A 25,336-nucleotide genomic window follows, 5' to 3' on the forward strand; every position below is an offset into this window, starting at 1 on the left:
ATCTCTAAGATTTAATATTTTATTATAATTTCTATCTCTGTTTAAATTGTTTTCATGAGACAGTGGCGTACCTTCTACTTGAGTTTTCTTTAAACATATTTATAATTGCTAATTTGAAATCTTTGTTGAAGTTGACATCTGATCACTGTCACAGGAAGTTTCTATTGTCTGCTTTTTTTAATTTGAGCCTGGGTCAGAGTTTCCTTTGGATGTCTTGTAATTTTTGATTGTTAACTAGACATCTTAGATAATTCATTGTCGCAGCTCTGGGCACTGATCCCCCACCCACCCTCACAGGGTCTTGTTTCTATGTTTGCCTATCTATTTGTTTGGTAAGTAGCCAGATATTTTTAGTGAGGTCTCTTTCATCCTCACACAGTATGAAACTGGTGATGTGTCTTGGAGGGAGGAAGCCATGGGCTCACTGTTTTTTTCCTGGACTATACTCAGCTTTTAAACTCTACCAATTACTGGCTGATTCCTTTATTGTTTTCAACAATGTTTTGGGGCATAGATTGCTGCCGAATGCTGATCCAATTAAATTTGGGCTCCTTTATAGGGATGGCTTCTTGTTACTGTTATTGTTTCTCCCCCAATACAAAGTCTTGCTCTGTCACCCAGGCTAGTGTGCAGTGGCGCAATCTCAGCTCACTGCAACATCTGCCTCACCGGTTCAAGCAGCTCTCCTGCTTCAGCCTCCTTAGTAACAGGGATTACAGGTACACACCACCATGTCTGGCTAACTTTTGTATTCTTAGTAGAGACAGGGTTTCACCATGTTGGTCAGACTGGTCTCAAACTCTTGACCTCGTAATCTGGCCGCCTCAGCCTCTCAAAGTGCTGGGATTACAGGCGTGAGCCACTGCGCCCAGCCCAACAGGGATGGTTTTTGAGTTTGTTTGAGATTTATTCTGAACCCAGGGAGGCTGTTTTAGCTGTTTTACTGGTCTTGGTCCTCTTTGGTAACCTAGTTGGCCTGTGGGTTAGCTAGTACTACTATCAAATCTATGGGTCTTTCTTTTTTATGACTGTGTAGTAGGAAAAAAGAACAAAGCTATCAGTGTCCTTTTAAATTTTTTTCTCCCTGGTCTCCATTGTTTTTAAGCAAGTCTCTAGTCTTGCACTTCCCGACACTCTTGCCAATGAAGTCAGTTCCTTTGAGAAGAGATTGGGAGTTTACTGATTTAAGGACCTTCTCTCACTCTGGGCAGAATCTCTGAGCCATCTGGGGATGGAGACAATGGAGTGCCTCTCTTTGAGTGACTGCCACTTTAGGAGAGATATAAGAGGAGGTACAGTGGGCTGTAGCCTCTGCTTGGTTTGCCTTTCCTGGCATGGGACCACGGTTTTATGAACAAGCCAGAGGTATGTGAGCCCAGAGGAGTCAGAAGCAGGAGAATTGTTTGAACCAGGAGGCAGAGGTTACAGTGAACCGAGATCGCACCAGTGCACTCCAGCCTGGGTGACAGAGCAAGACTCCGCCTCAAAAAAAATAAAAAACAAAAACAAATGCTGAACCAGCAAAATATTCTTAGAATTAATAGAATTTGGTAAGGGGATAGGATTCAAGATAGCATAGAAAAAGTAGTAGTGTTTCTCCATTTTAGTACTAACCAGTTAGAAATTTAAATGGAAAAAAAAAAAGAGACTTAAATAAACTACACAATGTATAAAATAGCTAAGAATACAGATTTAAGAAGAAAGACTTGAGGGTTGGGCGCGGTGGCTTATGTCTGTAATCCCAGAACTTTGGGAGGCTGAGGCGGGTGAGGGAAACCTGTCTCTACTAAAAATACAAAAAATTAGCTGGGCGTGGTGGTGGGCACCTGCAATCCCAGCTACTCAGGAAGCTGAGACGGGAGAATCACTGAAACCCAGGAGGCGCAGGTTGCAGTGAGCCAAGATCTTGCCATTGTACTCTAGCCTGGGCAACAAGAGTGAAATTCCGTCTTTAAAAAAAAAAAAAGAAGAAGAAGAAAGAGTTGAGATCTTTAACAACTACAAATACTCCAAGAATATGAAATAAGATCTTAATGAACGGAGGAATATTCTGTATTCTTAAATGGGAGATTTAACAGTAAAAGAAAACAAAAAACAGTTATCTCCAAATTAATACAGACAGTACATTTCCAGTCAAAATCTAGGTCGGGGAGGGGGACCAAATAAAATGAAGTGAAATTATTTTCAAGTTTTGCATTGTAGAATTCAGTCTAACAATAGTTGAGAGACTTGATTTAGAAAATATTAAAACTTGCCAGCCATGGTGGCTCACGCCTGTAATCCCAGCACTTTGGGAGGCCGAGGCGGGTGGATCACGAGGTAAAGAATTCAAGACCAGTCTTAACAACATGATGAAACCCCGTCTCTACTAAAAATACAAAAGTTAGCCGGGTGTGGTGGCATGCTCCTGTAGTCCTAGCTACTTGGGAGGCTGAGGCAGGAGAATTGCTTGAACCCAGGAGGCGGAGGTTACAGAGAGCCAAGACCACACCACTGCAGTGCAGCCTGGGCAACAGGGTGGGACTTCGTCTCAAAAAAAAAAAATTAAAACTTACTACAAAGCTACTGCAATTAAAAACCAAAAAAGGTGATACTAACACGGTAATGAAACAGTAGAACCAGAACAGAGATACTAGCAACAGGGCCCAGTATGTTTCAGACTTAGTAATTTGTTAAAGTTGGTATAGGTATCTGAAACCTTCGGGCTAGATGCTTCAGAATTAATTTTTGGGTTTCAGAAAGCCAATATGCAAGGCTGGGCACAGTGGCTGACACCTGTAATCCCAGCACTTTGGGAGGCTGAGGTGGGAGAATTGCTTGAGCCCAATAGCTCCTGACCACCTTGGACAACATAGTTAGACCTCGTCTCTACAAAAAATAAAAAAGTTACCCAAGCATGTGGTAAGTGCCTGTAGTCCCAGCTACTCAAGAGGTTAGGGTGGGAAGATCACTTGAGCCCAGGAGTTTGAGGCTGCAGTGAGTTGTGATCACACAACAGCAGTGCAGCCTGGGCAACAGAGTGAGACTCCCATCTCTAAAATAAAATAAAAAGACAGGCAATATGGTATGAACACTAACCTCTCCAACAGGATCTGGGGGAAGTGCCTTGTAGTTGAATTATCAATAATTCTTCACGTGACTTATATGAATGGAATAAATAAAAATGTAATGGCCGTTCATATTTAGCCACCAAATGAATGGTGGGGGAAAACTTGTTTTCTAGAGCCTTTGGACTTCCAATTCATAGTTAAGCAACTATAGACCTATATTCCAATTTGGTAGGTTTGTTTTGTACATTTCTGGAAAAGAAAATTTCGGACCCTGTACCTTGTTAACATAATTAAGTTCATTCCTCATCTGAAAATCTGAAATCCAAAACCTTTTGTTTGTTTGTTTTAAAGAGAGTCTTGCCATGTTGTACAGTGGCTGGTCACGGGTGAAATCATTGCACGCTATAGCCTTGAACTCCTGAACTCAAGCGATCCTCCTGCATCAGCCTCATGAGAGTAGTTGAGACTACAGGCATGAGCCACTGTGCCCAGTAAAATCTGACTTTTTTAGCACAGATATGACAAAGTAAATGGTCATTAGGACATTTCAGATTTTGGGTTTTTTGGAGTAGGGATGCTCAACTGGTAAGTATAATGCAGATATTCCAACATCTGAAACACTTCTGGTCATAAGCTCTTTGGATAAAGGATACTCAATCTGTATCAAATTCCAGAAAATTTCGTTGGGCGTGGTGGCTCACACCTATAATCCTAGCACTTTGGGAGGCTGAGCTGGGTGGAGTGCCTGAGCTCAGGAACTCAAGACCAGCCTGGGCAACATAGGAAAACCCTGTGTCTACTAAAAATACAAAAAAATTAGCTGGGTTTGGTGGCGCAGGCCTGTAGTCCCAGCTACTCAGGAGGGTGAGGCATGTGAATTGCTTAAACCTGGGAGGCAGAGATTGCAGTGACCTGAAATCATGCCCCTGCACTCCAGCCTGGGTGACAGAGCGAAACTCTGTCTAAAAAATAAATAAATAAAACCAGGATCAGAAAATATTTACAAGATTCTGAACTCTGGGTAGGTGGTCCAGTGTGCATATTGGAACACTCAGTTGCCTGTGGGCAGGGAAATGCCATGGGAGGCAGCAGCATACATTCTTTCATCCACAGCAAAAATACCCAAAAATGATAACACCCAGTGCTGATGGGCAGGCAGGAGGACCAGTTCATTGTTTTAACACTGGTGGAAGAAGCATTACTTGCAAATGTTTTGCAGTTAATTGGCCACTATTACTTTGAAACCATACCTGGTTAGAATTAAAAGCACCAGCATGGAAGTATACAAGTTTATTCTGGTGTTGCTGGGTTATTGTGGAGAAAATCTGGAAACGACATAAATTTGCCTCAGTTGGGAGGATTTATGGTATGGTCATCTGGGCATCTAGACCCAGGAGAACAAAGTGTTGGCAAGTGAGAAAGTTGCTGAGGAACGGTCTATAGTAGCATTCTAATTGTGCATCTTTAGTTTGTCATAAGCATGTACGATGTCTGTTAATATTTTCCTCCAGTAGTAGAGAAAAACGTGCTAAGAAAAAAAAATGAAGATGGAGAGAGTAGAAACAGCAAGTGGGAAGGCTTTCTGAATGTATGATTTATTTAACCTCTTCTGCACTGAAGAACGTTTAGGTGTTTTCCCGTTTTTCGCCACTACAATCAGTGTGCACGCATGTATCCAATTCTTAAATTTAGGATTGTTCTGGGAAGGGATTAATGAGAGATTTTTATTTTTCATACATTCTTTCAAATTGCTTTCCAAAAAAATAATGGAAATAGTTGATCCTCCCACCAGCAGAGAAGAGTCTCTAACCTTGCATGACTGGGAAGAATTCTTCATTCTTGGAATTCTGTGGGTTAAAAGGACGCTTCATTAAATGTTCCTGCTTTTACATCCTCCCCGTTGGTCCCAAAGTGCTCCTTGCCTGTTAGCCTAGTTGTCTCCTTGATACGGGTTTTGCACTTTTAGTTCTTAGCTTGTTGATTTGTTCGCTGCTTATAGCTGTTTTGTAAGCAAATCAGAATTCTGTAATACAGCCATAAAAACATACAAAGATCTATAGAGCTATATTTTTAATCACCTATAGTAATTGTGGTGTGGAAGGAGAGGGAATTTGAACAAAAATCAGATAGATCGTGGTTCCCTGCTTGTAGAGTGGCTCTTCGTTGGGAGGGCTGCGCCCCAGGTGTAAGTGCGTGGGTGTGGGGGCAGGAAGGTCCCTCTGAGCTGGCAGGGTGGGGGTGGGGGATTACAGGGCACCTAGAGCAGCCTCTCCAGCCCCTTCTGCCCTGCCTGCAGCTCATGATGGAGCAGTCCAAGAAGTCCTCGCTCATGGTGGCCCGCAGTATCCTCAACAACAAGCTCATCAGCAAGAAGCTAGAGCGCTACCTGAAGGTGAGCCGCTGGTCCCGGGCTGGCCCTGTCCCCAATCCAGTCCCCGCCTGTGCTCCATCCGTTCAGCGTCCGCGCCCCTCCCTGCAGGGCGAGAACCCTTTCACTGACAGCCCCGAGGAGGAGAAGGAGCAGGAGGAGGCTGAGGGTTGCGCCCTGGACGAGGGGTCGCAGAGCGAAGCGGCAGGGATCTCGGAGGGTGCAGAGGGAGCGCCGGCGCAGCCCCCCGTTCCCCCAGAGCCGGCCCCAGGGGCTGCGTCGCCACCACCACCGCCGCCCCCAGAGGAGGAGGAGGAGGAGGAAGGCGCAGTGCCCCTGCTGGGAGGGGCGCTGCAGCGCCAGATCCGCGGCATCCCGGGTCTCGACGTGGAGGACGACGAGGAGGGCGGCGGGGGCGCCCCGTGACCTGAGCTCGGGGCGGGAGGGGCCCGCGGGGCCGAAGCTGGAAACCAAACCTAATAAAGTTTTCCATCCCACTTCCCGCTTTCTCGGTGACTGTCCCGCGCCGGCGGGGCGGGGCGGGGCGGGGCGGGGCGGGGCAGGGCTGGGGCAGAGAAATTATGTGCACATGCGCAGAGGTTGCGCCCTCAGGCACAGCAGCGGCACCACAGCTACCGATACGCTGCGGAAGCGGATTCTGAGCAGCCCGAAAGGCCAGATGGGACGGCGGGGCGGGCCTTTGTGAAGACCTGCCAATGGGAGCGCGCGGAAGTAGTGACGTGCGCGCCTGATCTTCTAGTAGTCAACGGTGGAGGTGCGTTGAACGCATGCGTCCTGTGGCCGCCTAGTAAAAGGGGTTGCTGGTGGGTCGCGCAGAAGCCATGGACCAGGGCTACGGAGGTTTGTTTTGGCCGCTGGGCGCGGAGCGGGGAGGAAAAGCGCTGTGCGGGCGGCGCAGCCGCAGCGCAGACGGCCGCGGGCCAGGCCTTCGTCCCGAGCGTGGTTGCCGCAGCCGGGACCTACGGAGAGGAGGTCGGGGCGCGCGCGCGGGCGCGCCGCTCATTGGGTTTTGGCGCCGTCGCTCACGGGGCGCTGCGTGCGGATTGGCCGCCAGAGCCCGAGGAGGCGGGCGGGACTCGGGGTTGAGGTAGAGGCCGCGGTGGGCTTTAAGTAGGGGGTGCCTTGGGCCGTGCGGGCCGTTTCTGCCCCGCAGCTTCCGCGGGGCCCGTCCGGTCCCTAGTGACCCCGGCGTTCGCACTCCCGACTTCCTCTTCCGAAGGCGCCACAAAATGGCCGCGCTAGGGGGCGGAGCCACAGCGTGGGGTCGTGAGGTCCGGCCCGGGGCCCGGGGTCTGGGACCGCCGGCTGACCGCGGGCCCCGCCTTTCTCCAGGCTTGTCCTAGGCCTGCGGGGCCCAGTGGGGGCCTCCGCTGGGCTCAAGTGGCTCAGGGAGCCTGTCCCAGAAACTGTCGGGCTCCGCGAGGTCTGCACTTTAGTGCTCGGTGCAGCGCGGTGGGGTCGAGTGCGGCCGGCGCAGGAGTCAGCCTCGCCGGGCTCCAGCTCTGTACCCGGCGCGTGCTGGCCTGGGACAGGATAGTGAGGGGCAGATGCTGAGTGTTGGTGTAAAGCTGGAAACCTGATGTGCCCTGGGACTGGTGACAGATTGGCCGTTCTCCTTTAGGTAGTCTGTTGTAGGGGCCTGGAGGGGCCAAGGAGTTGTGCAAAAGGAAACGTGCCCTTTCCCCACTTGGCTTTAGCGCTTGCCCTGCAGTAGGGCCGATCTTCTCTAGCTGCCTGCTCCCAGCTTGTGGAATCAGAGCCTTCTGAGAGCCATGTTTGCGCACGGGATAGTTGGGACATGCTGGGTGGGGCTCGACTGGTTGTAGAGAAGCTAGTGGTGTGACCCTGGCTGCAGGAGCTCGAGAAGTTGTCGATCTTGAGAAGTGGCAGGGCAAAATGATCCCAGCAGCAGAAATTGCGGAAAGAAGAGGGGTCGATCCTGATGTGGGAGCCTGTGTGCCCGTGTGCTTTAGGTGTCTATCAGACCCGCAGCCTAGGTAGATTTCACTATTCTTTTCCTTCCTTCCCATCAGATCTTTTCTGCAGGTGCTGTATTCCTCTTTTTCAGTCTTAGTTTGGAGATTTTTTTACACACTCTTCCTACCTCCTGAAAACCTTTCAGACTTAGTGGAGATATTTCAGCTTCCCTGATTTCTTGTGTTTCAGGGAGCGTTTTCAGGTTGAGTTAATAGCGCATGCCACTTAAGGAAGCAGTCTCAAGAGGTTGGTTACTTGCTGTTGGAATACGGATACGGATTTAGAGGGCCTTGCAGTATGACAGGGAAGGGAAGGCATAGCATAGCAGAGGGCAAAACTCAGCAGTATGACTGGGTCAAGTCTCCTAACCCATGAGCCTAGCTCCCTTCTCCTGAATGGCATTCCCGTACAACAGGGTTTACTTTGTACTTGCTGTGTGTCGGCACACACTAGGCGCTTAGCGGTGGGGGTGGTTCTGTTGAGGTAGACATGGATGTATTCCTGCCTCATCAAAGTGAAGTCTTCTGACAGGCGTGGTGGCCACCCGTGCGCAGCTCAGTGCTGGGCCTCAGGGACACAGAAATGAAGAGAACAAAGTTCCCATCTTCCTTCCTGGAGGGACCAGACGGATGTCATAGTGGGCGGGGATGTTGGAAGGGTGAGGAGTACAGTCTGAGCTCTTAGGGCCAGGCCAAGGCTCTGGGGCTCTTAAAGGTTCAGGGGATCCTTGGAGGGCTTAAAGTGGCAGGAAGTGCAGCTTGGAGGGTTGCAGTTTATGCCACCAAATTCCCATGCTTGTTTCCAGTTACGGGGTCCTTGTGATTGCAATCTCAGCCAGTTTCCTAGCTGTGTGATGGGTGGGGGAATGTGTCCTCATGGTGAGTGGATGGCCTTGTGTTAGCCTCAGTTGTGGAGCGAAGCTTGGAAGGGTAAGGTCCTGGGCCAAAGTCTCTCTGCTTGGCAGAGCTGGCTTCCAAGGCCATTTCCCTCTCTCCTTTTTCTGCTTTGACTTCAGCCAGGTGGAGTGCGATCATGCAATTAGCCAGCTGTGGGAGGGCCTTTGAAGGTGGGGATGGGTTATTCCTTCTTGTGCAGCTGGCACTGAACTGCAAGGAGATCCCTTTAGGATCCTCAGAGTTCCCCCAAAAGGACCCATTCTCTAGTGTGACAAATAGAATCTTAACTCACAGGGTCTTTTTGCAGGCTATGGTGCATGGAGTGCTGGACCTGCCAACACACAGGGTAAGTGGGCTCTGCTTTGCAGGTGAGGCGTGGGCTTCCCCTGCGTTCAAGGCCCTAGCATGGCAGAGCTGAGCCTGATGCTCACCAGGGTCAAGGGAGAGTAGTAGCCCAGGGGTCAGCAAACTTTGAGTAAAGAATCAGATCGTGAATATCTTTGTGGCTTTATGAGGTGTACAGTCTCTGTAGCTGAGGGTATATCCAAGTTTTTTTTCCTTTTATAATTAACAGTCTTCGTTTTGTTTTGTTCTCGTTGCGCAGGCTGGAGTGCAGTGGAGCGATCTTGGCTCACTGCAGCCTCTGCCTCCTAGGGTCAGGCGATTCTGCTGCCTCAGCCTCCCGAGTATCTGGGATTACAGGCACCTGCCACCATGCATGGCTAATTTTGTATTTTTAGTAGAGAAGTGGTTTCTCTTGAACTCCCGAACTCAGGTGATCCGCCCACCTTGGCCTCCATCCAAAGTGCTTGGATTATAGGTGTGAGCCACCGTGCCCAGCCTTGAGAAGTGGTTTCTCTGTGTTGGTCAGGTTGGTCTCAAACTCCTGACCTCAGGTGATCCGCCAGCCCCGGCCTCCCAAAGTGCTGGGATTAGAGGCATGGGCCACTGTGTCTGGCCTATAATTAACAGACTTTTTAGTACAGCTTTAGATTTAGTAGTGGAGTTCCATACGCCCAGCCACCTCCACTCAGGCATAGTGTCTCTCATTAGTAAGATCTTGCATTAGCTGGGTGAGGCAGCTCATGCCTGCAATCCCAGCATTTTGAGAGGCTGAGGCAAGAGCATCACTTGAGCCTGGGAGTTCGAGACCCAAGCTCAAGTAATCCTTTTATTCTGAGAAAAAATTAGTTGGGCATGGCAGCATGTGCCTGTAGTCCCAGCCACTGAGAAGGCTGAGGCAGGAGGATTGCTTGAGCCCAGGAAGTCGAGGCTGCAGTGAGCTGTGATTATGCCACTGTACTCCAGCCTGGGTGACAGAGCAAGACCGTGTCTCAAAAAAAAAAAAAAATCTTGCATTAATGTGATGCGTTTACAGTTAATCAGCCAGTGTTGATGTGATGTTATTCACTATAGCTCATAGTTTTTTGTTTGTTTGTTTTGAGACAGGGGTTGGCTCTTGTTGCCCAGGCTGGAGTGCAATGGCACAATCTCGGCTCTCCGCAACGTCCGCCTCCTGGGTACAAGTGATTTTCCTGCCTCAACCTCCCAAGTAGCTGGGATTGCAGGCATGTGCCACCACGTCCAGCTAATTTTTTATTTTTGGTACAGATGGAGTTTCTCTATGTTGGTCAGGCTGGTCTTGAAATCCCGACCTCAGGTGATCCTCCTGCCTCAGCCTCCCAAAGTGCTGGGATTACAGGCGTGACGCACCACGCCTGGCATAGTTTTTGTTAATTTGTATAGTTCTCTTGAGTTTTGACAAATGTGTAGGTGATGTGTCTTCTGTCAACATTTGTCACTGAATATACTTCAGAAGTTTTACCCCAATCGTTTGAAAACATAAAATTCATTCTTAGCTGAGGGCAGAGCCTGAGGACACAGGGCTGCAGGCAGTGTACCGGTACTTAGTTAGGGGCACTGAAATTGGAAAATCATAAGGGCTGTGGCAAGGCGGGAAGTGGGCTCGATGTCGCCAGGCCTTTTGCAGACCCCCAATCTAGAGTCTGGGTCACGATGCTAGGCTTGTTTGGGGGACCAGTATGTGCTCTCTGCTGGCAAGGTTTTCTGCTTTCTGCCAGCCTGTGCGCTAGGGCACGAGGGCTTCCTTTGTTTTCTGAGCCTCAGCTCTGTCTCTGGCAACATTGGGGGAGTGGGACTGCTTTTCCACCCACCACCGGGTGTCGCAGGAGGCGGCCTTCTGGGTCCCTTGTGGCACATAACATCCTCTTGCTAGGTTGAGTCTAGGACGTGACTTTGCACCAGTGCCTTGCTGAGCAGTTGGCAGCGCCTGCCCTCTGGCTTCTGGTGGGAACTGACCCTTTACAAGGACTCTGCCCAGGGCTTGGCCCAGCTGACCTCTTAGCTGGCAGCCGACAGTGGACGAGCTTCCTGGGGAGTGTGCAGTGTCCCTTCCCTTGCCCTGATGGGAAGCTGGCCTTCCCCGGGAGAGAGTCCAGTGCTCTGTAGGAGTTGAGTGAGCTAAGAACTACTGAGGGAAGCCCTGGCCCTGGGTCTGTGGATGGTGGAGTGAAGTGACAGGTGGGGGCATCAGTGCCTTCGTTCTGCAAACGGGGCTCTGTGTGTGTTTGTTTTCCCTAAGGTGCATATGGAACTGGTGTGGCCAGCTGGCAAGGTAAGCTCATGGTGGGGGGTGGTGCCTGCGGGTGGGTGAGTGGGCTTCTGATCTGAAGGCCAGGCGGGTCAACCCATCAGGGAGGTTTGGCGTGGATTTCCTGGTTCTCTTCCTGAAGACACAGTCTGCCAGGGCTGCTGTTGTGAATACAGGGGCTGCAGAGGGCTGTGGCGGGCGGCCTCGGGGGAGCATGCCAGGGAGGGTTGTGACTGTGCTTGGGGAGTGGGGTCCTTAATGGGGCCTGTCAGCAGCCGGAACTGCTGTTCCCAGGCTCCTGGTCACCCTGGCTTTGGATGGGGAGCAGGTCCTAGAGTCTGGCAGAGAAAACCTGCCACTCGGCACTGAGGCTACCCCTTTCTCTGGCCACTTCGTGCTGCCTCTTGGCAGGTCACAGCGCAGTGTGGAGTGATGCCAGCAGCACTGGGTCCCACACCCCGTTTCCTTCTCAGTGGCAGCGGGTGCCCCTCCCCAGTCGTGTCCACCATAGGCAGGCCTCATGGCCACTGAGGTCTGACTTGCTTCTTCCTCCCATGACAGGTTATGAAAACTACAATTACTATGGTGCCCAGAATACCAACGTCACCACAGGCGCAACCTACAGCTATGGCCCAGCCTCGTGGGAGGCTGCCAAGGCCAGTGATGGTGGCCTGGCGGCTGGGGGCCCTGCCATGCACATGGCCTCTTATGTCCCAGAGCCGTGCACCGACAATTCCGACTCCCTCATTGCCAAGATCAACCAGCGTTTGGACATGATGTCCAAGGAAGGAGGCAGGGGCGGGAGCGGCGGCGGTGGGGAGGGCATGCAGGACCGGGAGAGGTGATTATAGACCCCAGCCCTTCCCCTAGGACCCCGCACCCACCCACCTCTGTGCACATGGGATTGGGTACCCACTCTAGAGGGAGGGCTGTCCTCGCCTCCCTCTTGGGTGTGGCATTGATGAGCTGGGCTTGTGGGGAAGCGGTGGCATTACAATAGGACTTTCTTGCTGGTTTTCTGCATGGTGGGGCTTGGGCATGGTTGTTGGCTAGGCTCCCCCAGACTCTTTTTTTCTTCATGAGGCTGCTCTTGTGGCCAAGGGCTCTGTGTCCCCAACTCAGCAGTGTTCCAGGGAGGGTATTGGTTGGTTTTGCCATCCAAATACTTAAGTGGGATGCAGGTGGTTTGGTTTGCTCTTCTGAATGTAGGGACATTGATGGTGGGGGAGACATGGAGGTTGTACCAAGGGAGTGTGGAGGTGGGTGACTGGGGTGGCCGCCCCTGACAGGCTGTGTTTCCGTTGCAGCTCCTTCCGCTTCCAGCCATTCGAGTCCTATGACTCCAGGCCCTGTCTGCCAGAGCACGACCCCTACCGCCCCAGCTACAGCTACGACTATGACTTCGACCTGGGGTCCAACCGCAATGGCAGCTTTGCGGGGCAGTACGGTGAATGCCGAGACCCGGCCCGGGAGCGGGGCTCCCTTGATGGCTTCATGCGGGGCCGGGGCCAGGGCCACTTCCAGGACCGGAGCAACCCTGGCACCTTCATGCGCAGTGACCCCTTCATGCCTCCGACGGCAACCTCTGAGTCCCTGTCCACACCCTGGAACGAGCTGAACTATGTGGGCGGACGGGGCCTGGGAGGGCCCTCCCCCAGCCGGCCGCCTCCGTCTCTCTTCTCCCAGTCCATGGCTCCTGACTACAGCGTGATGGGCATGCAGGGGGCGGGTGGCTTTGACAGCACCATACCTTACGGATGTGGCCGCTCGCAGCCCCGGATGCGGGATCGGGTAAGCCCTCACAAGGTTGCTTCAGGCCGCCTTCGCTTCTCTTTTTAGCAGCTTTGTCGAGGTAAAATTTCCTTATCACGACATTCACATAATATTAAGTGCGCAGCCCAGCTTTTAGTTAATTTACAGGGTTGTGCAATCATCTACACTACTACAGTCTAATCTCAGTATTACTGTCAGCCTGAAGAGAAACCTCTGCTTCTTAGTCACCCTGTCTCCTCCTCCCAACAACCACCAGTCTGCATTTGGTCTCTGTGGTTTTGCGTGTTCTGGACATTTTGTGCGAATGGAGTGATGAAATAAGTGGCCTTGTGTTCCTGGCTTCTTTCACTCAGCACGATTTTCTCTTTAGTTTCAAGTATGTTGTGTCTTTGGTTTTTGAAAAGACCTTGTGTGCCTGTGTTGCCTGATCTTACAACCTCTTTGTTTTTTTCTGTGGGGCATCTTGATGGTGCAGGTAAGTAGTTCATGGGGTGTGCTTGTTTGTAGCCTAGGAGGAGAGGGTCTGACCGCTTCGGACCAGATGGCACGGGCAGGAAACGGAAGCAGTTCCAACTGTATGAGGAGCCAGACACCAAACTGGCCCGGGTTGACAGTGAAGGAGATTTCTCCGAAAATGGTACGTCCTGGGGGGCCAGGCGGGCCAGGCAGGCCAGGCAGATGCCGAAAGGGTCAGCTGCCTGCTGGGGGCTCTGCCTGCCCTGTCCATGTTATGGACACTCGCCGGTGGCATGTTTCACCCCCACTCCCTCAACCCCCACTGTGGTCAGGACAGATTCACCCTGGACAGCGAGCTTGGGAGGGCGAAAACTGGATCGGACCATTCCGGGGACTGACTTTTCCTCTGTTTGTGTCTGGCAGATGACGGAGCTGGTGACTTCCGCTCAGGAGATGAAGAATTCAAAGGCGTAAGTGCAATAGGCAGCACTTTTGCCTCTAGTGAGGGATTTTTTTCTTTCTTTAATCACCCTTCCTCACAGAGGGGCAGGAGCAGCTGCCGTGGTAGATTTGACTACTTCTGAGTGGATTTAGGACCCTCACTTTTAGCTAGATTTCTAAAAGTTTTCCCCCTTAACCTGGTGTGGTGGCTCGTGCCTATAATCCTAGCACTTTGGGAGGCCGAGGTGGGTGGATCACATGCGGTCAAGAGTTCAAGACCAGCCTAGCCAACATGGTGAGATACAAATACAAAAATTAGCCGGGTATGGAGGGTACATGCCTGTAGACCCAGCTACTTGGGAGGCTGAGGGAGAAGGATCACTTGAACCTGGGAGGTGGAGGCTGCAGTGAGCCAAGATTGCACCACTGCACTCCAGCCTGGGCAACAGAGGGAGACTCTGTCTCAAAAAAAAAAAAGAAGAAGAAAAAGTTCCGCGTACAACAAACATTCCCTTTCTGAAAAAAGCTCCTGTTCCTCTCCCTGGTCTCCAGGCCAGTAACTGCAGGGACTGTGGGCTGAAGCCTCCAAGCACAGACTGGAGGCTCATTTGCCACCAGCTCTGTGCTGGGTGCTGTTGACCAGTGTCCATGTCCTTCCGTCCTCACGATGAGGCACAGGTGGGCAGCATCAGGGGCCAGTTCATAGCCAGGACCACCCCAAGCTCCTGGGGAGGTGCCTCCACCACCCCAGTGTAGATTCTGGTCCAGGTCGGGGGCGTAGGGTCTGGAGGTCCAGCGTGGAAGGAGGGCTTTTCCCAGGTTCTAAAGGTCATGCGGGCAGGGAGCAGGCAGGAGACGGCGCTTTTCAGGTTTTCAGAGTCTCACTTGGTCTCTTTTGCTGATTTAGCTCTTGAGACTAGGAATCTCTGCAAACCTGTCGATTGTTAATTTAACCATATGTTCACTGCCTAAAGAATCAGCTCTGTTCAGATACTCAGATTTCTAAGTATCTGAATCATTTTTATTTCTATGTGATTTGTTGCTAAGATATTGGGTAAATACAAACAAAAGCTTGGGAAACATGGTGGAGCCCATTTTCTATCAAGAATGCCGGAACTGGCATCCCCCAAGTCAGACTCCCTCACCCGACAGTCTGTGAGCAGGCTTTGTTTATAGAATTGTGCGGGTGGGCCTTTGCCACGGGGCAGGCAGTTCTGCAGCTTAGGAGGAACTGAGAGAGGACGGGTGAGTGGCTTTTTAGAAAGGCCGTCACAGAATCTCTGAAGGCAACCGGGAGTGGTAACAGGACGCACAGGTCCTGTCCCGAGCCTTGGAGGCCGGTCCTGACACACTGGCTCATTCTTGGTGGCATAGCCACCTAGGTCTGGGGTGAGACCACCCACCAGGCAGTGGCCAGGGGCTAGGCTGGTTGTGGAGAGTTTGGGAGACACCAGCTCACTGCTGGACTTTGTGTATACTCTTTTCCAGGAGGATGAATTCTGCGAGTCTGGGCGGCAGAGAGGTAGGCGTCACCATGTCCTTTGCAGCTTTCCTGTGTCTGCCTGGCTGCCCTGCACTTACTACCCAGCTAGGCTGGGCTTCTGAGCAAGCTGGAGGCCTGGATGAAGGGGCCCGTGGCTGTGGGGGAAGAGGGGCTGCAGCCACCAAATGGGTCTTGACCATGGCGATCACCAGACACTTTGCTTCAAAGTGTCTGGGGCAGTACTCGAAATGGGTCTGTCTGCCTGACCCCATGTGGGCTGCAGCAGGGTATGGGGACAGCCTTGGGTGACCACCACAGTTCAAGTTTGTAGGGAAGGAGAGACATAAGAGAAGAGATTCCCCCCAGCCCATCTTCTGTGCCCTCCTCAGCCAGTGCATGTCCCTGAACTGTTTTCTCCTGGACTTAATTCTGTCTAGTCCCTCCATCGCCCGCCCCAGGCTGTGCTGCGACCTCTGTGGTGGGGATGCAGCTGCAGCACGCATTGCCACGTGCCTGTGAGTATGTGAAAGCAGACACCTGCAGGGTCAGGAGCACCCGGGCCCACTGAGTCCTCCAGTGAGTCACCGCCCAGCAGGTCTCTTCATGTCCAACACAGGAGACCAGAGGGTCTGCAGCAACAGTGGGCCAGGCTTGAAGCCTGTGTGGCAGGGCGGCCTGAGGCGTTGTGGCATGGAGCTCGCCCTGAAGCCACTTGTTTCTTTCCCCATTCTGTGGCTCTGTCTGTAGCTGGTTACCCCAAGGATCACAGGCTGGCTCCTCGGTGGCCCAGCTCCTCCTGATCATTTGAGGCACGTGGCTTAGATGCCCCTCCTGTTACATACTGAAGCTTAGCATGCCCTCTGCAGTCCTCCCCCAACGACCCGAAGCGGTCCTGTCCATAGCACAGGGCGCCCTGAGCGCTTAATGGCACAATGCTAAAGCAAAGGTGACATGTCTGTTGCGCACAGGTCCTGCTACCTACCCGGGATGACTTTGCTATTAAACAGCAGTCATAGTTTCAGGCAGTGACCTCTTGCCAAAAATCCCACACGCCCTTTTGAGAGGCTTCTGAGCAGCGCACGCCGGTCGCCATCTTCGTGGGACAGTCTCGGGACTGGCATCAGGGGTAGGGGTTACAGTTCAGATGCTTCTCCAACCTTTTTTCAGCGTCTGGCCCTGGCCTTGAGCCTCGGGGACGCGGCCTGGCCTCACGCTGGGACGATGGCCGCGTGGCTCTCTGAGGAGCTCCTGTGCTGGCCCTGGGGGACGGACGGGAGGACCAATCGGTCTCTTCCCATTTTTGTTTCTAGGATTGCTTCCCACGCAGCCCTGGGAAAGCCCTAGATTGATGGTTTTTGTGAGTGGTAGAGGTCGGGCCAGCAAGGACTGTCAGACCTGCTGAGGCCCTAGTTCAGACAGGGCCGCCAGGACACTCATCAAGGTCCACCTAGAGGTGGGACAGGGCGGCAGAGCAGCTGCTTCACCTCCTGAAGCCTTGAGCTGCTGCCTCTTCATCTGGGGAGAATTGGCTTCTCCTGTGTTATTGGGAGAAGACCCCATTGCAGGGCACTAGATTGGACAAGCAGGATGGGGAGGTCAGAGAGAGCAGGGGGCCGTGGTGCACGTGGGATAGACAGGCCGTGTCCCTGGCCCGTCCCGGCCTCCTCGGGCCATGCAGGGAGTGAGGTGACTCCTCCGGGTTCTCACCCCAGACTCATGTCCACTGGGAAGTCTCTGTTGGTGCCTTGGGGCATCCTGGACCCTGCCACACGGTACAGGCAGTGGCAAGACACGGGGTGCGGTGGCCAAGCTGCAGCCCCCGACCAGGCCCTGGAGCTCAGCTCCTTTGCGGGCCCCTGAGAGTGTCTCGAAGGGACTTGTCTGTTACAGGAGAGAAGGAAGATGAGGACGAGGAAATAAAGAAGAGAAGGGAAAAGCAAAGGAGGAGAGACAGGATGCGGGACCGCGCAGCCGACAGGTGAGGCGTTGGCACTACCCCCACTGGAGGAGGTGGACCTGGCACGGGGTAGGCACTGCCGAGCTCCCCTGTCCTAGCTCCACAGCACCGGGGCCATGCCAGTGGGAGGCAAAACAGGAAACATTTGAGGGTGCAGAAGACACTGCCACTCTGTGCTCGCAGCACACATGCTGCATGTCTTCTAGAATGGCTGGGATGTTGCTTTGGTGAAGTTGGGTTTTTGCTCTTGCTTAGGGAATTGGTGTTTGACTTGGGTGTGTCTATTTCTCTGGAATCTCAGCCTTGCTGGTGAGTCTGCGTGGCCCATAACTGCCCAGCAGGGGGCTCTCCTACTCTCCTGCAGGCCTGAGGGGTGTCCCTGTTCTATGACCTGGTGCCTGGTCTCAGACAAGTTTCCTGTATTCACCTTGTTCAAATCCAGACCACTCCTGGAGTTTGACAGAGCTGGGAGATAGGTAGAGAGATGGTCCTACCATCAAGATTTTCTCCCAGAATAGAAAAGAAATGCAAACATGTCAAGCCCAAAGGATGTCAGTGTGACCACATCACGTGCCTGCCACTCCCTGTCAGCGGTTAACTGGCTTCTGACTAGAAACTGAAATCCCCAGTGATCATGTGATGCTGGGGAATCCTTGACCTTAAAGCTTGCATGGGACAGCGATTTTCTTGTGCAAAGAAATGCTTAGTAAAAGGGGCCAGGCGCAGTGGCTTCCACCTGTAATTCCAGCACTTTGGGAGGCTGAGCAGGTGGATTGCTTGAGGCCAGCAGTTCAAGACCAGCCTGGTCAACATAGTGAAACCCTGTGTCTACTAAAAATACAAAAATTAGTCAAGAATGGTAGTGGTTGCCTGTACTCCCAGCTACTCGGGAGGCTGAGGCAGGAGAATCATTTGAACCAGGGAGGTAGAGGTTGTAGTGAGCCAAGGTCACACCACTGCACTCCAGCTTGGTGACCCAGCTGCTCAAAAAGTAATTTTTTTTTATTTGAGATGGAGTCTCGCCCTGTTACCCAAGCTGGAGGACAATGGTGCGGTCTCGGCTCACTTCAACCTCCACCCCCAGGTTCAAGCAATTCTGCCTCAGCCTCCTGAATAGCTGAGATTACAGGCACGTGCTACCACACCCAGCTAATTTTTTATTTTATTTTTTTGTATCTTTAGTAGAGATGGGGTTTCACCATGTTAGCCAGGCTGGTCTTGATCTCCTGACCTTGTGATCCGCCCACCTTGGCCTCCCAAAGTGCTGGGGTTACAGGCACAAGCCACGGCACCTGGCCTCATTTTGAATCGCTTGAACCTGGGAGGTGGAGGTTGCAGTGAGCTGAGATTGCACCTGTGCACTCCAGCCTGGGCGACAGAGCGAGATATCATCTCAAAAAAAGAACCGTTTCTTCTTTAGTACAGGAACATTGTAACCATTGTTAAACAGATAAATAATGGTAGAGTAGATGACTTCCATGTCACATGGAAATTGAGATGACTTCATTAGAGACAGGGGTCTTGCTCTGTTGTCTGGGCTGGTCTTGAACTGGTCACAAGAGATCTTCCTGCCTTGGCCTCCCAGAGTACTGGGAGAAAGGCATAGAGATGACATTCTTTTACTTTTTGCATTTTATCATCTTGTATGTTCTTCCAATGAAGAGGTGCCTTGTTTTTGAAAAGAAACCTTCAGAGCTTGCACTAGTGACTAAGGACTTAAGGATCTTGAAGGGACTTAGAGGAATTGTCACAGGGAGGCAGTGGTGTAGCAGGCAAGCGTGCATCTCGTCTGCAGCTTCCTGGCAGCTCTGTGTATGAGCGCCGGGATATGTCCCCTTTTCTCCTCCGTAGGGGGTGTCTCCCGAAGTGGAAGTGTCTTCATGGTGCTTGTCAGGGGTCAGAAGCCAGGTGTGTGGAGTTGGCAGAGGTGAAATCCTGAGTGCCACAGGGCCTGTACCCCTGCACCAGAAGGGCTGGAACTTCCAGGACAGAGCCAGGGAGGTAGCACCCCAGTGTGGTGGCTTGGGGCCTGTACTTCCCTCTCTCTCGCCAAGCAGCGTGGCATGCATCACCACGCCTGGCTAATTTTGTATTTTTAGTAGACGGGGTTTCTCCACGTCAGTCGTGCTGGTGGTCTCAAACTCCCAACATCAGGTGATCTGTCTGCCTCGGCCTCCCAGTATGCTGGGATTACAGGCGTGAGCCACCACGCCCGGCCAGAAGCCTCACTTTTTATCTGTAGAACTGGATGTGACATGTCTTTACGGGGAGTCCCATGGGAGAACTGATCTTGGGCTTCGTGTTTTGAATTGTATGAGGTCTTTTTTCTGCATGTAAAATGAGGTTGTCTTGTGTCATCCCAGTGGCTGTGGAGCAAAGCTTATTTGAGAAGCTGGGAGGTAGATGCTGTGCCCCAAGGAGTCACCAGCCAGAGCTTAGGGGGTCCCTGGTTCTGAGCAGTCATTGCTTTCCGGTGTTTTCCCAGGGGCTTTGGGGCCAGAGGGGCTACAGTGTCAGCTGGTTACGAATCTTTGCTTGAGATACTTGTAAGTCTATACTCCTATTATTCAGCTAGGGAAGTCTGGGTAACTGCTATTCTGTTGCCCCTTGGGAAGTCAGAACTCTTGTTTCAGCAACCACTTTCCCTAGCTGAGTGCAGTGGCATGCACCTTTAATGCCAGCTACTTGGGAGGCTGAGGTGCGAGGATTGCTTGAAAAACCTGGGAGGCAGAGATTACAGTGAGACGAGATCTTGCCACTGCACTCCAGCCTGTGCAACAGAGTGAGACTCCGTCTCAAAAAGAAAAGAAAAATCCTGTTTCTATTTTAGCTCTCCCCAGAGGTGACCTGATTCTCCCTGCCTCACTTCCCTCTTCATTTACCTTCTCCAGGATTCAGTTTGCCTGTTCTGTGTGCAAGTTCCGTAGCTTTGAAGACGAAGAGATCCAGAAGCATCTGCAAAGCAAATTTCACAAAGAGACGCTGCGGTTTATAAGCACCAAGCTGCCCGACAAGACGGTGGAGTTCCTCCAGGTAAAGGACACCTGACCCCCGGTCACCACGTCCCCCGCCAATTCCGCAGGTGCCGGATCCTTTGAAGGAGGAAGGGAAATCAGAGGTGTAAACTTGGTCAAGGTTTCTTTTCCCAGATAGAACAGCTGTGTAAGTCCCCAAGTCACAGGAACAACCAAGAGCTCCAGCCATCGTGGTTCCCACTCTTCTGCCCACGGAGCTCCTCTGATAGCTGCCTGCCTAGCCCTGGCAGCTGAGAAATGGCCTCAGGTGCCAGCCTCTCATTTTACTTAATGCCATCTCCAAATCCACCTTAGGAATACATCGTTAACAGAAATAAGAAAATTGAGAAGCGACGTCAGGAATTGATGGAGAAAGAGAGCCCAAAACCAAAACCAGATCCTTTCAAAGGTGAGTTGTGGTTGCAGGATGCTTGCCGTCCTGGATGGTGGCAAGGCATGTGACCCGTGAAACATGGCGCAAGGCCAGCCCGAGGTGGCTGAGAAGGTGGCAGTGAGCCCTGTGGGAAGAGTGCTTAGCAGCAATAGAAAGAAGCCTTCGGTGTGGCTCTGCGTACATCATAGCTGACATCAGAGTGACGTTAAGCACTTTGATGTCTTTTCCTCCTTGGTTTGAAAAGAAAGGACCAGAAGGAACAGAAAAGCTGAAATGTGCAGACTTCCCAGCTATAGAGGCCGAATGTGCTGACCCATACTCCCTAAAGAAGGGCAGGCTACGCCCTTCTGATTCCTGAGTGTTGCCGGCAGAAAACCTGGACCCTGTTGGGGAGTGGGAGGAGGAAAGCTTCACTTGCTGTCCCAGACCCTCCAAGACATGCATTTCCTCGCAGGGATTGGCCAGGAGCACTTCTTCAAGAGGATCGAGGCTGCTCACTGCCTGGCCTGCGACATGCTGATCCCTGCGCAGCCGCAGCTCCTCCAGCGGCACCTGCACTCCATGGACCACAATCACAACCGCAGGGTGAGTCTTCCGCCCCACACTGCCTGGGGTGCGTGTTGCAGGCTGTGGCTCAGAGCCAGCTGTGTCTTATGGGGAATTACCCACATTTTCAGGGGTTCTCGCTGTGTTTGAAGTCTGTCACTTCCATTGATTGGTTGTAAGATTCGCCTATATTTTTATAGAAATGTGAGAAAACATTTTGCTTAGAATGAATTAAATGCGGTAGCTGAGATTCTCCTGATTTGAGAGTGTTTCCTGTAAGCCACATCAGTCAGTTCCCTGGTAACTAAAGGCCTGGGGGTTTCCATCAGCTGAAGCTGAGGGCCATTGAGAGCCGAGTGGCCCAGGGGACTTGGACTAAAGGACTGGTTCTGTCCTTCCCCAGCTGATGGGGCTTCTGGCTAAATGTTGAGCTCAGGGGTCAGCACATTCTTTTTTGTAAGGCGTCAGATATGAATATTTTTAGCATTGCAGACCATAGAGTCTGTTCAGCAACACAGCTCTACCTACTGTCAGTGCAGAAAAGCAGACAGTAAAAGTGGCTGTGGCTGTGTTTGGTCCGCAGGCTGGAACTTTCTGGCGTGGGGTTAGCATATCTCTTCTTACTGTATCCAGCTATTCAATGGGGATGTCAAGAGCTCCCCAGCCATCTCACAGTACTGTTTTTGGTTTTGGAATTTTTTTTTTTTTTTTTGAGATGGAGTTTCACTCTTGTTGCCCAGGCTGGAGTGCAATGGCGCAATCTCGGTTCACTGCAACCTCTGCTTCCCAGGTTGAAGCGATTATCCTGCTTCAGCCTCCTAATGTATTTTTAGTAGAAATGGGGTTTCACCATGTTGGGCAGGCTGGTCTTGAACTCTTGACCTCAGGTGATCCACCAGGCTCGGCCACAGTACTATTAAAGATCAGCTGAGCCGGGCACGGTGGCTCACGCCTGTAATCCTAACACTTTGGGAGGCTGAGGTGGGTGGATCACCTGAGGTCAGGAGTTCAACACCAGCCTGGCCATCATGGTGAAACCCCATCTTTAAAAAAATAAATAAATAAAAATTTTTTAAAAAGATCAGCTGAAAAGCGGTATACAAACAAGGGACCATTGTGCAAATGAGTCAGGCCCTAAAACAGTCAGAGGCTTGGTGCAGTCATAGTTGTTTTTGTTTTGTTGTTGTTGTTTTTTATTTTTTGAGACAGAGTCTCTGTTGTCCAGACTGGAATTCGGTGGTGCAATCTCAGCTCATTGCAACCTCCACCTCCCAGATTCTTGTGCCTCGGCCTCCTGAGTAGCTGGGATTACAGGTGTGCGCCACCACGCCCAGCTAATTTTTTGTAGAGATGGGGTTTCGCCATGATGGTCTTGAACGCATGGCCTCGGATGATCTATACGCCTCAGCCTCCCAAATTGCTGGGATTACAGGCGTGAGCTGCCACACCCAGCCTAGTCATGCTTTTGTTGTTGAACTCATTACATCAATGTAATAAAAAAAAAAAAAAAACTAAAAAGAAAGAGCTTGCTCTCTTCCTCCACTGAGTCTGCACAGCTTCTCATTTGTACATGCTCTTGTTTCACCCCCTATTCTGCACATGCTACATGGATCTCAGTGGCACATCTGTGTGTTTATCTCTTAAGATTGTTCAGCTTTTCCAGTCCGTTAGTCTTGGTTGCACGGTCTCTCTGGAGCCTTCTCTCTTCTTGAAGCCTGGTGTTTTGAGATTTGCTTCTCTGCCTAGGGCTGATCTCAGGAAGACTCGGCAGAGCCTGGCTGTTTTGTTCTCTTCCTTATTTGTGCTGTTTTTAAAAGCTCACATTTGGTTCCCTTTGCAGTTGGCTGCTGAACAGTTCAAGAAAACCAGTCTCCATGTGGCTAAGAGTGTTTTGAACAATAGACACATAGTGAAGATGCTGGAAAAATACCTCAAGGTCTGTGCTTGCAAGTACCATGAACGGGAAAAGCTTTTGAAAGGGAGGATGAACCCCATGAGCAGGGAGTTGAATCCAGAGTGCAGTGTTTAGCACTTCTGAGTCTTTTAACCAGTTGAGGGACACCGGAATATATCAGGCTCAGGAACGTGACAACTTGGGATTTCCATTGACTCACTGCCTGCCTGGGGACTCTGGGAATGTGGCGCTGCCTGATTAATCAGCGTGTAATGGCCATGACTCTTACCATGAAAAACCCTCATGGTTTAGCCTTAAAATTCTGAGCAAACGATGGTTAGAGGCTTTTTCAAGAAAAACCCAAGGTTAGTCCTACTCGGGAAGGTGGGAGGATTACTTGAGCCCAGGAATTTGAGGCTACAGTGAGTTATGGTGGCACCACTGCACTTCAGCCTGGGTAACATAGCAAGACCTGGTCTTTAAAGGAAAGCTGGGAGCTGGGAGTCATGCCTCATGCCTGTAACCCCAATAGCTTGGGAGGCTGAGGCAGGAGGATCCCTGAACCCAGAAGTTAGAGGCTACAGTGAGCTATGATTGTGCCACTGTACTCCAGCCCAGGTGACAGAGTAACACCCCATCTCGGCTGGGCGCGGTGGCTAAGCCTGTAATCCCAGCATTTTGGGAGGCCGAGGCGGGTGGATCACGAGGTCAAGAGATTGAGACCATCCTGGTCAACATGGTGAAACCCCGTCTCTACCAAAAATACAAAAAATTAGCTGGGCATGGTGGTGCGTGCCTGTAATCCCAGCTACTCAGGAGGCTGAGGCAGGAGAATTGCCTGAACCCAGGAGGCGGAGGTTGCGGTGAGCCAAGATCGCGCCATTGCACTCCAGCCTGGGTAACAAAAGCGAAACTCCGGCTCAAAAAAAAAAAAAAAACCATCCCCAGAAAAAAAAAAAAAAAATCAGATAATTTTCTAGCAGATAAGCTAAAAAGATTTCATTGGCAGAGCCAGCTGACAGTGAGGTTGAAGATGAGGGGTAGTGAAGAACCAAGGCCTTCGTGATGGGAGCAGCATATGAAAGTCCCAAAGTGGGTGTTCATGGAGAGAAAGCTGGTTGGAAGAGCTCCCAGTTGTCTTGTGGAACCCATTTTGTTTAGTGTGCATCCCAGGACTTCAGCATTTGGGGCTGGTAGCTAAGCCCCAGCCCACAACCTGACTTCAGGACCTGTTTTCCGTCCTCTCAATTACTAAATGCTTCCGTAGTTGACAGTTCCATCTATTAAAGGCACAGAAACGAATTAGTTTAAGAAACATGGCTGGACGTGATGGCTGACGCCTGTAATCTCGGTGCTTTGGGAGGCTGAGATGGGCAGATTGCTTTGAGCTCAGGAGTTCGAGACCAGCCAGGATAACATGGTGAAACCCTTTTGGGACGCTGAGGCAGGAGGATCCCTGAGCCCAGAAGTTAGTTAAAATTAGCTGGGTATGGTGGCACACACCTGTGGTCCCAGCTACTCAGGAGGCAGAAGTTGCCATGAGCTGAGATCGTGCCACTGCACTGAGTGACAGAGTTCTAGAGTCAAGTGTAGACTCAGGCTTCTAAGTGTCGCTATTTATTTTTAATTTTAGAGTCGGGTCTTATTCGCTTACCCAGTCTGGAGTGTAGTGGTGTGATCATAGCTCACTGCAGCCTCGGGTTTCTGAGTTCAAGAGATCCTCCCACCTCAGCCTCCCAGGTAGCCGGGACTGCAGTAGTACACCAGCACACCAGCTAATTTTTTGAGATAGTCTTGCTCTGTTGACCAGTGTGGTGTGGCCTCACGTGATCCTCCTGCCTTAACCTTCCAAATTGCTGGGGTTGCAGGTGCGAGTCACTGCGTCTTGCCCTAAGCTTCATATTTTAAGACATGTTTCCTAATCTGGTCATAATTTTTAATTTGCTTCTTTTAGAGTAGAGACAGTTTTTTAGCATATACTTAGAATTTTGAGGGAGTCAGACTTGGATTTGAATCTTCATCCCCATGTTTAGTGTGGCTTTGTTATGTCTGGCAAGTTACTGGTCTTTGAAGCTCATCTCCGCATCTGTAAAATGGGAATTTATCTCAGGGCTATGGGCGTTAATGACACACAAAATTTTTTTTTCTGCAACCCCCACCTTTTGGGTTCAAGCAATTCCCATGCCTCTGCCTCCTGAGTAGCTGGGATTACAGGCATGCTCCACCACACCCAGCTAAATTTTGTATATTTTGTAGAGCCCGGGGTTTTGACGTGTTGCCCAGGTTGGTATTGAACTCCTGAGCTCAAGCAGTCCTCCCGCCCCAGCCTCCCAAAGTGCTGGGATTACAGGTGGGAGCACCTGAATGACACTGAAATTTAACATAGTGTTAACTTCCTGTTACATGCCCTTTTTTTTTTTTTTTTTTTTTTTTTTTTTTTGAGACACAGTCTTGC

The 25,336-nt window shown here is 51.2% G+C and overlaps 2 protein-coding genes and 1 long non-coding RNA gene across 6 annotated transcripts in view; 2 read left to right on the forward strand and 1 right to left on the reverse strand.

Moving 5' to 3' along the window:
• Nucleotides 1-5,915, forward strand: part of AKAP8L (A-kinase anchoring protein 8 like) — a 32,132-nt gene extending 26,217 nt beyond the window's left edge. For 2 of the 3 annotated variants that reach the window (XM_032271555.1, XM_032271556.1), the window contains 2 exons: nucleotides 5,347-5,442; nucleotides 5,530-5,915. In XM_032271555.1, coding sequence (XP_032127446.1) covers nucleotides 5,347-5,442; nucleotides 5,530-5,844 — 411 coding nt within the window. In that variant the 3' untranslated portion in view covers nucleotides 5,845-5,915. Of the gene's footprint in view, nucleotides 1-4,163; nucleotides 4,800-5,346; nucleotides 5,443-5,529 lie in introns of those variants that run through there. The other variant, XM_032271557.1, reaches the window with a different exon arrangement.
• LOC116544946 lies at nucleotides 1,462-24,293 on the reverse strand. Its single transcript, XR_004266112.1, has 3 exons — nucleotides 23,821-24,293; nucleotides 20,761-20,763; nucleotides 1,462-1,476 (listed from the first exon to the last, which is right to left on the reverse strand). It is a non-coding gene; the product is annotated as an uncharacterized LOC116544946 (long non-coding RNA).
• AKAP8 (A-kinase anchoring protein 8) overlaps nucleotides 6,010-25,336 on the forward strand; it is a 21,865-nt gene continuing 2,538 nt past the window's right edge. Inside the window, exons 1-13 of one of the 2 annotated variants that reach the window (XM_032271554.1) lie at nucleotides 6,010-6,279; nucleotides 8,620-8,680; nucleotides 10,915-10,947; nucleotides 11,485-11,764; nucleotides 12,231-12,714; nucleotides 13,204-13,333; nucleotides 13,576-13,622; nucleotides 15,082-15,115; nucleotides 16,967-17,054; nucleotides 19,925-20,066; nucleotides 20,363-20,456; nucleotides 20,896-21,026; nucleotides 22,828-22,923. In XM_032271554.1, coding sequence (XP_032127445.1) covers nucleotides 8,623-8,680; nucleotides 10,915-10,947; nucleotides 11,485-11,764; nucleotides 12,231-12,714; nucleotides 13,204-13,333; nucleotides 13,576-13,622; nucleotides 15,082-15,115; nucleotides 16,967-17,054; nucleotides 19,925-20,066; nucleotides 20,363-20,456; nucleotides 20,896-21,026; nucleotides 22,828-22,923 — 1,617 coding nt within the window. In that variant the 5' untranslated portion in view covers nucleotides 6,010-6,279; nucleotides 8,620-8,622. The remainder of the gene's footprint in view (nucleotides 6,280-8,619; nucleotides 8,681-10,914; nucleotides 10,948-11,484; nucleotides 11,765-12,230; nucleotides 12,715-13,203; nucleotides 13,334-13,575; nucleotides 13,623-15,081; nucleotides 15,116-16,966; nucleotides 17,055-19,924; nucleotides 20,067-20,362; nucleotides 20,457-20,895; nucleotides 21,027-22,827; nucleotides 22,924-25,336) is intronic. The other variant, XM_032271553.1, reaches the window with a different exon arrangement.

The sequence above is a fragment of the Sapajus apella genome, unplaced genomic scaffold (genome assembly GCF_009761245.1).
Source record: "Sapajus apella isolate SASKATOON/1434 unplaced genomic scaffold, GSC_monkey_1.0 scaffold237, whole genome shotgun sequence".
Lineage (NCBI taxonomy): Eukaryota > Metazoa > Chordata > Mammalia > Primates > Cebidae > Sapajus > Sapajus apella.